Here is a 16,613-nt window from a genome sequence, read left to right as displayed (position 1 = left end):
GCAGTACTCCAGATGTGACCTTACCAGTGCCGAATAGAGTGAAATAATCACTTCCCTTGATCTGCTGGCAATGCTCCTACTAATGCAGCCCAATATGCAGTTGCCCTTCTTGGCAACAAGGGCACACTGTTGACTCCTATCCTGCTTCTCATCCTCTGTTATCCCCAGGTCCTTTTCTGCAGAACTGCTGCTTAGCCAGTCGGTCTCCAGCCTCTAGCAGTGCATGAGATTCTTCTGTCCTAAGTGCAGGACTCTGCACTTGTCCTTGTTGAACCTCATCAGATTTCTTTTGGCCCAATCCTCCAATTTGTCTAGGTCACTCTGGACCCTATTTCTACCCTCCAGAGTATCTACCTCTCCCCTCAGCTTAGTATAAACTGCGAACTTGCTGAGGGTGTAGTCCACGCCATCCTTCAGATCATTAATGAAGATGTTGAACAAAACCGGCCCCAGGACCAACCCCTGCGGCATTCTGCTTGCCAACTAGACATCACTACCCGTTGAGCCTGACGATCTAGCCAACTTTCTATCCACTTTATAGTCCATTTATCCAATCCGTACTTCTTTAAGTTGCTGGCAAGTATACTGTGGGAGACCATATCAAAAGCTTTGCTAAAGTCAAGGTATATCATGTTCACCGCTTTCCCCATATCCACGGAGCCATTTATCTCATCATAGAAAGCAATGAGGTTGGTCGGCATGATTTTCCCTTGGAGAATCCATGTTGACTGTTCCTGATCACCTTCCTCTCCTCCAAGTGTTTCAAAATAGATTCCTTGAGGACCTTCTCCATAATTTTTCCGGGGACTGAGGTGAGACTGACCAGTTTGTAGTTCCCCGGATTCTCCTTCCTTCCTTCCTTTTTAAAGATGGGCAGTATATTTGCCTTTTTCCAATCGTTTGGGAACTCCCCCAATCGCCACGAGTTTTCAAAGATAATGGCAGATGGCTCTGCAATCACATCAGCCAACTCCCTGAGCACCATCAGATGCATTAGATCCGGACTCATGGACTTGTGCACGTCCAGCTTTTCTAAATAGTCCTTAACCTGTCCTTTCACCACTGAGGGCTGCTCACCTACTCCCCATGCTGTGCTGCCCAGTGCAGCAGTATGGGAGCTGCCCTTCTCTGTGAAGGCTGAGGCAAAAAAAAGCATTGAGTACTTCAGCATTTTCCACATCCTCGGTCACTAGGTTGCCTCCCCCATTCAGTAAGGGTCCCACACATTTCCTGACCTTCTTGTTGCTAACATACCTGTGGAAACCCTTATTTCCAGTTAGAACTTTTCTGGCTTCTATTTATTCAGTGTTGTTGTGGCTTTGTATGCTAGCTTAAAGCATTCTCTAGTATCTGGTATCTTCTCCCTGTAAAGGTATTTATAGAACCATATTGAATCACGTCTTTGTCCTCCAACCGGCACTCTTTTCATGTATTGCACGTGGTTCGTAACAAAAAATGTTCACTTTAATTTAAATGACACTGTTGGGCCCTACTAAAACGAATACGAATGTTATCATTCCATTTGTGCTACAGTATAATGATACCTTTTGAAAATATGTTAGCAAAACTTAGGTAATTTTGCACTTAAATTTTTTTCCCCACCACAAAAAAATTCTAAAATGTTTTCAGGTGTTTTTAAAAAATGTTGAATTGATTTTTGTCTCTGCATTTGCACTTAAAAAATCTGTTATGTTACAGGCTTTCTGTAAAATCAGACAATTTTTGCAAATTTGCAATGAAATGTTAATTTTTTTTCAGATTTAATTGCACATATTTCACACTGTTTGTGTGGATGTTAAAAAAAAGAAAGAATTTGAATATTTTTATAACAAGGAACCTGGTAAAATTCTTAGTTCCTTCAACTCCCAGTGGTAGTACACTGGGACTTTGCATTAATACATTTTCCACTGCGTTGCCTTTATGTGGACCAAATTCCGTTGTCAGTTACACAGGTGCAACCTTTTTCAAAGGTACAAATGAGAGTTAGGCGTCTGATTCCCACTGACTTTTAGTGGAAGTTGTAGTCTACCTCTGGTAAAAGCTTTTGAAAGTTCCATCCTCGTTGTAACTGAGAGCTGAATTTAACCCTCTGGAATGAAGAACAGAGAGATTAAGTTGTACTGGGAGCTACTTTTACTTTCAGGTTTCTGGCTGTGTTGATTAGGCTGCAAACCAATAGGGAATGGCAGTATGTAGTAATATTGAAAATCTCTAGAAAGTAGGACTGTAAAGTGAGCTGCTACCTCAGACGATTTTCTCCATTGCCATTATTAGGAACTGATACTACGGGATGTTCAAAGACCTTCTTATTTTGAATGGCATGCCTTTGTGCTAAGGAATGTCATCATGTTGTCATAAGTAGCAAAGTTACCATTTTGAATAGGATTTTAGTCTATCTGATCAGTCTAGTCATTGCTAGTCTCTCAGTGTATTGGATTGGTTTTTTTTTTTGGCTCTGCAGTTGAAATTGTGGACTCAGTGGAAGCTTATGCGAACATGTTGAGGAACATCTTTGATTTCAGTGCGCTAAAAGAACTACTTTCAGGACAAAACCACCTAAAGATTCGCATAGATGCTATGCATGGAGGTATGAAATAATTACGGTCTCCTTATTTTTTTTAGCTATTTCTTGGAGGGAGAAACTTTCATTTAAGAACTAGCTCATTCTTTTTGCTATTTTTTATTTTCCTCTGTTTGAGAAATGCATTGCACCGTCTTTAGTCACCATGAATCCTCATTTGTTCCAGCAGAGCTTTTGGGGAAAATTTTCAAAAGCGCCTGAGTGACTTAGGATCCGGAATGTAATTGACTTTCCTTCCCCCTCCCCCAACCTCCCACATGCTAATTTTCAGTATTTTATTGGTAATGGTGGCAAAAGGGGAGTAGATAACTTTAGAGGGGCTCTTATAAAACTGAGCCACTTACCACACCAAGTGGAAGACTCACTTCTTGCCTTCTCTAACATAAACACAGAGCAACATGTGCATTTAAAAACAAAACCCTACACTACACAAACAAGTATCCCTCTGGGGAGAGGGTGAGAATGAACCACGCATGACTGATGTTAGTCACATTGTTTAATACCCTACTGGAAGATGCTCAGATACCACAGTGATGAAGTCCGTATGAGAATCTGTGTAATACATAGGTATTATTGTAGGTATGTCATGGGGGGGGGGAATCTTATTTAATGAGCTTGTGTTTTTGCCTTCCTCCCTCTCACTTGGCATACTGGAGACAAAAAGAATTGAACATCCAGCTGGTCAATGCTGTGGCTGACTGATAACCTCAGAACCCTGGGACAAAAACTTATTGCATATAACACGGAGTAACGCATTTGCCGTGCCTCCTAGCAGTCTAGAGCTGTATTTGGGAGGGAGGTTGTTGGTTTTTCTCCCTCTGCTCTAGAGAGATGAGCCAAATTCCAGGGAGATGGAAACAACTGTGTAAATTACGCTTCTGTGTAAGGAGGGGGGCAAGTTCTACACTGAGGAGAAGGAAGGGCAAGTGGCAGCAGGGGAAACAACCAAGAGGCGAGTATGATGAGGTGAAAGATAAAGAAGGGGCTTTGCTCCACCTATGCAGAACTTGCCCCTGCTTGTTGAGGTGAAATTTACGCCATCACTTACATCACTACTGAATTTGGCCCCTTCTCACTCATGCTGCCTCCCTGATGTCAATGGAGTCACTATGGTCTAATGGCAAAATTTGGCCCATAGTATAGAAAACAAATTTGAACTTTCTGCTGTTTTAATACAGTGTGTAGAAAGCAGCAAAAGCTAACTGGGGTCCTCAGGCCTGTCAAAACTGCAGAATCAGCTACATAGTTGCTGGACCAATCTCAGTTGATGGTGAATTGACAGCTGACAGCTGCTGCTGTAAAGAGAGTGTCATGATATTAGACACGGACAGACTTCAAAAGAATCTTGCTAGTAATCTCATGGTAAATAGAATACGTCCCCTAATAGCAAGGTTACTTCCGAACTGCACTGAAAAAAAATTTAAGTGAGGGACGTCAGACATGTTGAATCTTTAAGGTTTACTTTTTCTAACTTTTATTTCTGATTTGAGTATTTAACATAATAAAAATACTGTGATCTCAAGAAATGAGTGAGGGGGAACTTTATGGCAGCCAGTGGAAATGCTGCACTGTGTGTCGCTCTCATTAAAACATGAGGCTTTATTTTCTTGAGAGCGAAACAAGGGTGTAGCCCAATCCTGCAACCAGATCCATGCAGGAGGAATTTTAAATCCAGGTAAAGTCCCCATTGAAGTCAATTGGGCTCCACAAAGTGTCTGTCCATCTTGATCTGATTGCAGGATTGGAGCCTTAGACTGTAATTATATAGTATAGAGAGAAATATTTGCTTTAGAAGGCTTGTGTGCCTAGAGACTTGGTAGATAATCTGCCCATGATGTAGCTACAGTAAAGCTTATTATGTGGGGCATTCTCAGCACCCTGTTTCCATCTTCTTCATACCACAATCATGTTAACTCTGAAATTCCACGCTAACTTTTTTTAAAAAATTGCTTTGCGTATTGGTGTGTGAAACACAGAATATCATGCTATATTGTTAGATGTTCAGAGCCAGCCTTCCCATTTTCTCTCCTGTTCCACGGGGCCATCTCAGTGACGTATATAGATTGTGAGCTTTTGGGGAGCAGGAAACATCTTTTTGTTGTGTTTTTGTACAGCATGTAGCACTGTGAGGTCCTGGTCCAGGACTTGGACACCCAGGAGCTACCGCAGTATAAATAACACATTGAGTAACTAAGTGCTTGATCTTGTCACGGGAGCCCCAATCCAGCAAAACATTTAAGCTCTTACTTAACATTAAGCACATGAGTAGTTTCACTGAACACTTTGGGACAACTTGTGTTTTAAGTGTCAGGGTCACAGTGCTCTACAGTCCAAAAACCCATATGCTCCCAGTGTATTAAAATGGAACGATCTTCTTATAGTAGACGAGCAGTCTCTGGCTGAATCTTAGTTCGAACAAAATGTGCAGCTGGTTGAAGTTTAATTTCAAAAAATAAAATGTTTAATCGTTTCCCTTTTTTGCTCTGTTAGTTATGGGCCCCTACGTAAAGAAGATCCTGTGTGAGGAGCTTGGAGCTCCTGCAAATTCTGCTGTGAACTGTATACCTCTAGAGGACTTTGGTGGCCACCACCCAGACCCAAACTTAACCTATGCTGCTGACTTGGTCCAGTCTATGAAAACAGGAGAGTATGACTTTGGAGCGGCCTTTGATGGAGATGGGGTAAATGAGCATGTGGCTGTTCTACAGAACCTCCCATCCCCACCGCACTGTCTAGTTGTTCTTAACTACAAACACTAGGGCACAAGCTTAAAAGGAAGTGCTTCAATTGGAATAATGATTGTTGGATTCATTGATGCACAGTCTGCACTGGATTTATCCTGGGCATAAGCAGATAGAATTCCCATGGATGTCAAAGCTGAATAGATTGTTGCAGTCTAGTGATACTTGGCACATGTTATGCAAAGATGCCATGACTAGACATTTAATAATGATGCTTCTGTGGGTGATTGGGATTTTTGCTTGTGATTTCAGTGGGAGCAGAATAGGACCAAATGGGTTACAGCAGCGCTGCACTGATGCCCAGTCAGATGCTCACACAGTACAATTGATAGGAGATGAGGGATTTCCCTCCCATTCTATAGTTATGTATGAACAAAAATTGCTTGCTCTAGTTTGTCATTATACAGTAGTTGGTTATAAAGTTCAGATTATACTTAACAAGCTTTGAAGTTTATGAAAAAACAAGATATTAATGATACAGTGCTGCTTAAATGATTCAAAATGCCATGCTAACTTTAATCCAGTAGAAAGGAACTCTGTGGTGCTGTATGGTTTTTATATGGCGTGCCTGAAAAAGAATGTTTACTCTGATATCTTTGTGCGCACAGTCATAGCTAGAACTGAATTGTCCTCCTTTGTCATCTTCGTTAGGATCGGAACATGATTCTAGGGAAGCACGGGTTCTTCGTTAACCCTTCAGACTCCGTTGCTGTCATCGCTGCCAATATTTTCAGTATTCCTTACTTTCAGCACACCGGCGTTCGTGGCTTCGCGCGAAGCATGCCTACCAGTGGGGCAATTGATAGGTAGGACTCGGGGTATAGGGGTTGACAATTGTTCGTGTCAGTTTTAAACCTTTCATGGGGGGTGAATTGGGCTCTCCCCCAGCAGTTACCATATTAAAACATGCCTGAAACAATATCTTTAGTGGGAATAATGTTTAAAAGCTGTTTTCATAAGATACTCTTTCAAAAGCTATTGAGAACTTGTGGTTGGGTTTTCTTCAGCTTAGACCCTGGTCCTGAGAGAGGCTAAGTGCCATCAACACCCATTGAGGCCAGTAGGGACTGAGGACACTAACCACCAGATGGAACAATTTGTGTAGTGGGGGTGCTGAGAGCCATTGACCCAAACTGTAAACCTTGTATATAATGGAAACCACTTCAAGGCAGGGGGCAGCAGCACCCCCAGCACTCCTAGTTCCAGCACCTATGCCACCAGAGAACAGAGGCTCAGCAGTTTGCACTCATATGATCAGCTGAAACCTATTCACTAAGGGAGGCAGCGCTGGACTGGGACTTGAGGGAACTAGGTTCTGTTTCCAGGCCTGCTGAGTGGCAAGGCCTCTTAGTGGCAAGTGCCTCAGTTTCCCCATCTGTAAAATGGAGATAATGATACTGACCTCCTTTGTAAAGTGTTTTGAGATCCGCTGATGAAAAGTTCTACACAGGAGCTAGGTATTTTTTTTTCTTCTTCTGCACTTACCGATCAGTCCCCTCCCTCCCTCCCTCTCCCCAAGGTAACACAAGAATAAAGCAAGGGACGAATATACAAAGGGTTATTTTAAAAAAATCGGACTGACTTTCCTTCACTGTTATGTTAAATGAGATGCTTAATAACAACTAACGTTACTGTTGCAGCATTTCACAAGGGTGTGCTAACAATCCAGCTGTGATATAACTTACCTTTCTTGCCTTTGAAGGGTGGCCAAAGCTACAAAGATCGCTTTGTTTGAAACTCCAACTGGCTGGAAGTTCTTTGGAAACTTAATGGATGCAAACAAACTGTCTCTGTGTGGAGAGGAAAGTTTTGGTACTGGTAAGTTTTTGTTCCTAATCTCATTAATGATGATGATATTCCTCGCATTTAAACACAGTTTAGCTCTTTCTGGAGCAGTGGAATTTATCTTCCATGTATAGGAGTTAATGTTTCCAAAATCATAAAAACAAAATTTGTTTACAAAAATTACTGATGAAAATGTACACAACTGTAAAAGTTCCCTGGTAAGTTGAGTCAGGGAAAAGCTAGTTTTCCTTTCAGGAAGGTCTATTCAGGAAGTTTAAGGGCCCCTTCACTAGCCGGTCATTGGGTCTATGGGGATTAAATGCAATGCTAAATGTATTTTTTTCAACTCTTGGTGGCCAGGAAAACCTTCTAAATGTTTTCATTTCTGGGAAGAAATATGGTTTGGTGAATGCGGTTTTATTAGGGGAGGTTTCAGGTTGCTATTAAATCTCTGAGCTTAATAGGACCCTGGTTTTCTTGTTTTAAAAACAAGGTTTGATTTATAAAGGTTAAATTAACACTTGCCTTTGAACTGTCGAAGCAAGGTGAATTGAGATACAAAATGAATATCTTAGTAAATCTATTGGGGGTGGGCATGTGATTTAATACTGCAGTTTGCATAGGGAAATTAAAATGTATAGAACTCCCTTTGCGTAAGGTTACGTGCTGCAAAGTGTGTGGTATTCCAAGAGAAGTTTCAGGGCTAACTACATAGGTTCTTCTGCATCCATCACACAACATCTGAGTCCTCCTCCTTGCTCTAGCAATGCTGGTCTTCATTGCTATGCAGGAGATCAGCATCTGATTCACATAAAAGATCTCTTGCTCTCTCTGGCCTTGATTCAGCAAAGCACTTAACCATGTGCTTAGAGATTTTGCTGAATAAGGATGGACTTAATCATGTGCTTAATGTTAAGCAGCACATGGTTGGGACTTGTTGTGGCAGCTGCTTGACTGAAGTGCCATCAGCCTCTGATGTGAACGCCTCACAGCTGTCTGGCCGTGACTTCATGGATGAGCCTCTGGTTGAAGGATGTTTGCTGCAGTCCTGGGCCGGTCTTTACTGATGATAATGTTTTTAGAGGGCAAGTGCTATTCCTCTGGATGAGAGGGAGGACGACAGTTTTGGAAAAATCAGGGCCTCTCTATAAATGGAACAAAGAAATCTTGGCGAGTATCATAAGTAAAAGTGTTTGAGTCATTGCCCTGAGTACATATGCAAATTCCCTAGTGTGGGTAATGTATGAGAGAGCACCAGAATTGAAGTAAATGACTGTACCTAGAAAGGGAAAGCACTAGATGGCCTAGGGAGTTGCTGGTAGGCTGTGGGATGGTCTCCAGATCAGCGATTTTCAGGTGGTCCCGGATGAATAGTGTCCTAAAATCGTTGCCATCAGATGCCCCGTGTGAAATGGCTTGGTGGTTTCCATCCAACCCAGGAAAGTGCACGCCACACTATAACTGGCACCCTTTGAGAGCAGGCGAGAGAGTGAAAGGTTTATGATTTTATGACTCCATGGCCATGGAGCCTCTCCTCCCTACAGATCGACATGCTGGCAGGGTTGATGCAGAAGGCAGGATCGCATGTGTTGCACTGACACTGCCTGTGTTGTATCTGCTTTGTGGATAAAAAGAGGATGCGTGTCCAGGGTTGCCAATCTAGCACATAATTCACTTCAAAGAATTAAAGAGGAATGAAATCCTCTTTATTGTAAGTTACTAGGGTCGTATGGAGCTTGACGGAGAATGTGGGTCACATATAACTGCTGAGGGGATATTACATATGGCAATCATATAGTCCAATAAAATGGAAACAAACTTGCACCTTCTGAAATCAATCAGAATCTAAACACAACCTAAAAAATTCTGCATAATGCAAAATGACAGAATTTCAGACTTCTTACTTGAGCACTTTATTCCAGGGATGAGTGGATACATTATATAGGACTTTTATTTGGATGTGTACACCTGCTGGAAAAGGGTGCCTGTCTATGTGCTCTAGGCTCTCTTGTCGTAACTGTAAAATATCATCAGAATAATACCCCAGTGTAACTAAAGTGCAGCAGTACAATTCAGTATAACCCCTCAATGGTAAACCAGCCAGCTTAAGAAGCTACCGGCCAGAGTTTTAAAGGTATTCAGGCACCTCGTGGGATTTTTTTAGGTATTTAGGTGCACTAGGTACTTTTGAAAATCCCACTAGGCACCTAAATACCTTTTTTAAAAATCTGTCCCTAAGTGTTTAGTTCATAGATTCCAAAGCCAGAGGGACCAATGTGATCATCTAGGCTGACCTCCTGTATAACACATGCCGTAGAAGAACTTTCCCCAAATGTGTGTGTTTTGGGGGAGGGGGGGGGAATTAATTTGTCTTCATGTATTAAAACAATAGTTAAAAACGGATGAGCTCTGTAAATATTATAATCCAGAGGATGTAGTTCTTAAAATTCGTCATATGTGTGGGTTTAAGTCTGTGTGGTTGGCAGCTTGATGGACGAGAGCTTTAACACGAACTCTCAAGTGAAGGAAATTGTTCAGTTTGTTTCTGCTTTTGCACGTTGCAGGTTCTGATCATATCCGTGAAAAGGACGGGCTGTGGGCTGTCCTGGCGTGGCTATCTATAATAGCTGTCCGCAAACAGAGCGTGGAGGACATCCTGAAAGATCACTGGCAGAAATATGGGCGGAACTTCTTCACGAGGTGAGGGATGAGCCAGGTGATGGCTCACCATGATGAAGCATGACCCTTCGCAGAGAGCAGAACGTGCTCAATCCCCAGCCCTGGGACAGAAGGGAGAGAATGCTAAAAAGGGGCAAGTGCCCTGACTGCTAAATACTGAAAACTTCTCCAAAGCCATGTGAAGTGTATCACTTACACTGGGAGAACCTTGATCTCCACAACTAGGATGGCTTCTCCGTTCTTAACTCAGCTTTGTTATTTCTAGGGCATTGCTGATGTCTCAGCAGTTCAGTTTTACATGCCATGAATATTAAAGCGTCTCTGGGTAAATTTAAAATGCTGGACTGTTAGTGTTAACTCTGCTTTCTGCCCAGTTTAAATTGAAACCTGTATGTTGTTTCAACACCTTCTTTTGGGTATTGATCTTTATGCAGGATTTTTATCGTCTATTAGACTAGCATCTGCATTGAGAGCACATATGGCAATTTAATTTGTAAGTTCTTCAGTGATAGAGCTGTACGGGGTGTGCAGCTCCTAGCACATCTTGTTCTTAGTGTGGGGGCCTCGGGCAGTACTGAAATACCAATAAACGATACACCGCAAGCCAGTGCTGTTCTGTCTTACTTCTATAACTGCTAAATTCACCCACTCCAATGTATTCCTTTGTTACTGTTTGTGGGATTTGCTTAACCAACTGTAAGTCTCTTGGGTGCCTGGAACTGAAGAGACCATTTATAAGGGACTAAACCCAACTTTTAAATCAAACAAGATATTTTTAAAGTGGTGGCTCCCAAAACATTGTTTGTCACCAATATAAAGCCTCCCTAACTTTTCGTTCTACTGTGGCTGGTTCTAGATATGACTATGAGGAGGTGGACTCAGATGGAGCTAACAAAATGATGAAGGATCTAGAAACTGTGATGTTTGACCGTTCTTTTGTGGGAAAGCAGCTGTCAGCTGGTGATAAAGTTTACACTGTTGAGAAAGCCGATAACTTTGAATACAGCGATCCTGTGGATGGAAGCATCTCCAGAAACCAGGTGAAACTGGAAACTACTTTGTCAATAACTTGCAGTGCTGTTTTTGAAGAATGTGTGGTTCTGACTAGATATTTTCAGTTAAAATTTCAACAAGGTTATCCTTAGCTTTGTGCCAAAAGCTTTATCCCACTATTAAAAACCATTCCCCCGCCCCAGTTACGTGCGTTTTATAACTATAGTCCACATCCTTGTCTCTGGTTGGTGCTGCCAAGGAGGGTCTGAAGGAGGAGAGGCCCGAAAGCTGTTCTAACCTGACCCAGCTGACAGTGGTCCCAACACACTGTTAGGGCAGCCAGGGATCACCATGGTGCAGGGGTGGCCTGTTCTGGCCTCTCCCTATTCCGTCAGCTCGATGGAAGATGGTGTAAGAGCTATGATGATGACTTTGCACAACCTAAGGATTTTTCTGTGCAGGGGAGATCCTTCAGGAGTTGGATTTGCTGGGTTTAGGGCTGCTTTGCACAGAAAGAGTGGCACAAACCAGGTGATGCATGGCTCAGGCCTATAATCTTTAGTTCTAAGTTAGTGATTCCAAAAGGCAAATAAGTTTGTTTTATATCCTGATCCTGTTACTCTGTTGCAAGGCTTTGTTGTCATCTTGCAGAACTCAGGCAGCATTGCAGTCACTGTCAGAGAGCAGCGGTAGCTAAGGACTGAATTCCAGCATTTGAAAGTCAAGGAGCTATTTAATATATACAAGATGATTTACCTGGTACTATGCAAGTTATTTAAATAAAATTGTCCTGTAGATGGGTCTGGTTTGCAGCATGCTGGGGAGAAGGGCATATTAACTGGAAAGGAATAATAGACAAAAGCACCGAGAATTGTTACTTTGCATGTCAAACGTTTGAATTATTTTCTTTAAATAGAGTTTGCACGGATGTGCAGTGGTAGCATGACAGGCTGGTATGCAGAGAATCAGAGTTGGTCTCTTGCTCCCAAGCTAGTAATAGGGCTAGGGTCTTCATGATACTTTGGATTCAAAAACTGTCATGATCTAGGAAATGCTGAAGAGTGGCTCAGGAGGGACACATAGTCGGCCAGGAACAAAAAGGGTGCTATTTGCAACTTCTGTTGCCCTCTGATGAAGAATGACAGGTGAAATGACATGACAGGTTTGCTGGACGGTACATCAGGCATTTGAAGAGCCATATAAACGAGTATGTATTAATTTTGTTGTTCTCATTTGCACTTGCTAGGGTTTAAGGCTCATCTTCACTGATGGTTCTCGCATCATCTTCAGACTAAGCGGTACCGGCAGTGCTGGAGCGACCGTGCGACTATACATTGATAGCTATGAGAAAGATGCTCCAAAAATATATGAAGATCCACAGGTAACTGTTGTATCCAGACTTTTGGTACCACTCTGTTCTGCCTTTTCTTAAAAGCTCCCTTCTTTGAGGAGGGCATGACTGAGAGAGCCACTATGAGCGTAGGTGCTGGAACTAGAGGTGCTGGGGGTGCTGCTGCACCCCCTGGCTCGAAGTGGTTTCCATCATATACAGGGTTTACAGTTTGGTTCAGTGGTTCTCAGCACCCCCACTATACAAAGTGTTCCATCCCCTCTGACTATGAGGTGACAACTATTTCAAAAACAGGTGTTACAGTTCCTTAAATCTCTCTACTCCATATGGCACAAGTAGGGGGAAGGATTGCTCAGTGGTTTGAGCATTGGCCTGCTAAACCTAGGGTTGTGAGTTCAGTCCTTGAGGGGGCCAGTTAGGGATCTGGGGTACACAAAAAAATCAAAAAACTGTCAGGGACAGTACTTGGTCCTGCTAGTGAAGTCAGGGGACTGGACTTGATGATCTTTCAAGGTCCCTTCAAGTTCTATGAGGTAGGTATATCTCCATATATAGTTTATTATTCAGAATTCATCACAGTTTCCTCCACAATTACATTTTATTTTGTCTACCTATCTATGTGGTATGCAGCATGGTTGAGTATTTGGTTACAAACTGGGGAAGACACTGCTTCAAAGCTGAACGATACTTTTGATTGGAGAATTGAATCCCCAAGGATCAGAAAAACATTTAGGAATTACATGTTTTAAAACAAATCCCCCAAAATCGTTGGGGCGTGGAAGACTATGCAGCCCTGAGATAACAGAATCTGTTGTCATGTTCTGCACTAGATTTAATGTACCTTCTCCAAGGTTCCGTTAAAAAAATGGTGGTAATCTCTCTTGTGCGCCTTCTTAACATCTCCCGTCAATGTCTCTGAACTCTTTTAGGCAACCTGTTAAGCCAGAAAAAAGGAAATAATGTGGTTATATTGGGGACGGGTTACTGTGGTTGAGTGAGTATTGTTTGCCATTTGTGGAATATGGGAAAATCATGATTTCAGAACAGCATAGAACTGAGGCTACGTCCTCACTACGGGGGGGTGGGGGGGGTCGATTTAAGATACGCAAATTCAGCTATGCAAATAGCGTAGCTGAATTCGACGTATCAGAGCCGACTTATCCCGCTGTGAAGACGGCGGCAAATGGACCTCCGCGGCTCCCCCGTCGACAGCGCTTACTCCTACCTCCCCTGGTGGAGTACAAGCGTCAATTCGGGGATCAAATGTTGCGTCCTGATGAAACGAGATCATTCGATCCCCGAGAGATCGATTTCTACCCGCCGATTCAGGCGTGTAGTGTAGACATAGCCTGAGAAGTATAGAAGTCACCAAAGCAGCAATATTTGTTAGTTCACTTTGTAAAGTTCCATAGAATTACTACATCTGTCTTCCTATCTGGGGCAGAATTCACCGTTCGTCTTGGTTGTATAGCAGCTACGTTTCACAACGATGAAATAATAGTACTCCAATCCGTTGCGAATGGGGGTTCAGAACTGTGTTTTAGGGACTCAGATCTAACGCCCAACAATCCGTTAGAAGAGAATGAGCACTAAAGGCTCAAGCAGTAACGTGCCTTTGGTCAGTGGTTTTGATGTGTCTTTCTCCTTTCGGCAGGTCATGTTGGCTCCTCTCATTGGTATTGCAGTGAAGCTTTCACAGCTCCATGAAAGAACTGGCCGCACCGGCCCCACAGTCATCACATGAAAAGGCTGGGACCTGATGCTGACTGCGTGCAGTGCTGAAACGGCTGGCTGTGCCTAATGAGTCAAACAAAATCATCCAGTCCTTTTTATCAAATTGGTCACTAAAAGCAACGTTAACTCTATTTAAAAGTATTATTTAAACTGATAAAAGGCTAGATGTTATTAATAAACCAGAATCACCCATGTTTACACTGTGTATACTGATGCATTGCCTCTTTGTCACATGGCGCTGTTATAATTTGGGTATAGTCCTCACTTAGCATAGCCTTTTGGTTTAGCAGATGTAATTTTTCTTTCTCTTGCTAAAACAAAAAGCTGTGAAGAGAACAATGAAGCTAAATTCTTCTGTGATAATGGCCTTGTTTTTATCTCATGATGGTGCAAGTACCTTTTCTTGATTATACGTCATTTCTTTTACATGTTATGCCTCGGGGCTTGTCTACATGGCTCCAGCAAAGCGCACTAGACAGGTTTGATTTGTAAAGCTCGTTAACATGTTACACCCTAGCTGCCCTATGTAGACCCCCCTCCCAAAAGATACTCAGTTCGTGTTAATACATTCCTGTTTCAAACAGAGCACACCAGAAGGGTTTACATGGGGCAGTTAGAGTGCAACAGGTTAGTTGATCTTTACAAATCACACCCTTCTGTCGTGCTTTGCCATGCTATGTAGACAGTTCCTCAGAAAGTGCAATTACTTGTATTGCAGTTTGGTGTCCCTCCCCCCGCCCTCCATGCCCCGCCTGATAGTTTTCTTTTTTAAAGAAAGAATTTATATAAATTGATCTTTATTTGCCACATTCGGTGATACAATAACCCCTCTATACAATCCTAATAACGAGCATGAGAGGCTATTAAAGTGAAATGGACCAGTATTACTGATCAGTGCTTTTTGTAAAAAATTGCTTAAAATTGTAATACATTTTCTTTTTGAAGAAGAAAGATACACCCTGAATGTAACTCATCAAAATGTAGTGTAAGATTGTTGAAATAATAAGATTTCAGGCACTAATAACTACATTGTTTGTTATACTCTTGAAGCCATTAAGCCAAAAATGGTTGCTCTGTGGATGGGAATGGCTTGAATTGCTTTTCCACCTGTGACTCATATGCTTATGTAACCTACACTCCTACAGTATGGTGCTCTGTCCCTTCTAGTGGTGGCATAGCCATATACAGAGGTTGATGAACCTGCTACTGTCTCACTTAACAGACTGGGATCCCATAGCTCAGGCTGTAGAAGCTCATGCTTTAACATCCTGAGGTTCCAAGTTCAATTCTGGCTGCGGATGATCCATGCAGAGGTGTGGTATTACACAAGCATCGGGAATTCCTTTCAAAAACTGTTATGAGACTCTGAAGTGGATGAAAACTGAGAGGAGATTCCCTTGGTTTCTGGCTATGAAAGTGAGAGAACCCAACAGACAGTTTAGAAAGCTGATAGGGGTGGCAGAGCCAACCAATCTGAGATCTAGTCAGCACTTCCCTCAAATAGTCACCTTTAACACCCTCGGATACCACTTAGCCTCTTAGGAACCAGCCAAGTACTGTGTCGTGAATATAAGCAACACTTAACAATGCCAAGTGACAATCTCCCCTTTCCTCTGGTCTGATGAGGTGATGCACCTCCATTACCTAATATAGTCTGTGGCAAAATCCTTAACAAGAGTCCCTGTTTACTATGAAAACTGCCGTCAAGAATATATGTGTTCCTCCACAGCTTTCTGTTTTTCTCCCCCCCCCCCCCCCCCCCCCCGGAACAGGAATCCAAATTCATGGTGTCAGACCAGGCTTTCGGTCCAACTGGGGTTTTTTTTTTTTTTGGTTGGTGGGTGTTTTACAAACTTAGTAAAGGGGGAGGCCAAGTTCATCAGAAACAGGTATCTAAAGCTCGGCTCCAAAATCCATATTTAGGTACCTCGATAGTTATTCAAAAAAAACTAAGCTCCCATTGTAGCCAATGATTTTAATACAGCTCCATACTGGTGCAGGTACTTGCAAATATGAATGTATTGCAGGAGTAAGACCTTAGTTCATAATAAGACTGACTTACTTCTGGTTCATTCTGAATTATAATTTACTGTATGTTGGACACTATTGACCTTTACCTTCGTTTTATAGTACATATTATAAGTAATATCTCAAAGGCGGTTTTGCAGAGGTGCAGGGGTCTGCATACTTGTACTAGATGGAAAGAACAGAAAAAAACTTGAACCAAATAAGACTGTGCCACAGTCATTTAAAGAAGTACAATTGCCTTGAATCTAAAAGCCCAGCAAAGTATATAATTTCTTCCAAAGCAATTACAGAAAATACATGCTGCATGTGTCAAACCCAGCAATTAAAAGTTGCAAATGAATGTGTTCCAACCCAATTCTTAGGTTTTGGGTTTATACGCCGCTACCTCGATATAAGGTGACCCGATATAACGCGGTAAAGCAGCGCTCCAGGGGGGGTGGGGGGGGGGCTGCACACTCCGATGGATCAAAGCAAGTTCAATATAACGCGGTTTCACCTATAAAGCGGTAAGATTTTTTGGCTGTTCAGTGTGGGGAATGAGTTGGTGGTCTCAATCCAGCTCCTAAGGGACAGATGTCCACAGTACAGAGACCTCCATCACTTTACACAATTTTGGAACAGGACTATGGTAAAGAACTATGAATCCATTTTATTCATGGCCTGTGCTCTACAGGAAGTCAGACTAGATGATCACAGTGGTCTCTTCTGGCCTTAGATTCTA

At 42.4% G+C, this 16,613-nt stretch overlaps 1 protein-coding gene across 1 annotated transcript in view; it reads left to right on the top strand.

Annotated features, from left to right (window-relative positions):
* Window positions 1–14,069, top strand: part of PGM1 (phosphoglucomutase 1) — a 30,778-nt gene extending 16,709 nt beyond the window's left edge. The window contains exons 4-11 of the mRNA XM_054037109.1: window positions 2,462–2,587; window positions 5,072–5,262; window positions 5,974–6,128; window positions 7,025–7,140; window positions 9,672–9,807; window positions 10,643–10,826; window positions 12,026–12,160; window positions 13,785–14,069. Coding sequence (XP_053893084.1) covers window positions 2,462–2,587; window positions 5,072–5,262; window positions 5,974–6,128; window positions 7,025–7,140; window positions 9,672–9,807; window positions 10,643–10,826; window positions 12,026–12,160; window positions 13,785–13,874 — 1,133 coding nt within the window. The 3' untranslated portion in view covers window positions 13,875–14,069. The remainder of the gene's footprint in view (window positions 1–2,461; window positions 2,588–5,071; window positions 5,263–5,973; window positions 6,129–7,024; window positions 7,141–9,671; window positions 9,808–10,642; window positions 10,827–12,025; window positions 12,161–13,784) is intronic.
* The last annotated feature ends 2,544 nt before the right edge of the window (window positions 14,070–16,613 follow it).

This window comes from Malaclemys terrapin, chromosome 8, assembly GCF_027887155.1.
Source record: "Malaclemys terrapin pileata isolate rMalTer1 chromosome 8, rMalTer1.hap1, whole genome shotgun sequence".
In the NCBI taxonomy this organism is placed as follows: domain Eukaryota; kingdom Metazoa; phylum Chordata; order Testudines; family Emydidae; genus Malaclemys; species Malaclemys terrapin.
Note: the sequence above shows the minus strand (reverse complement) of the source record. Positions and strands in the feature narration are given on the sequence as shown.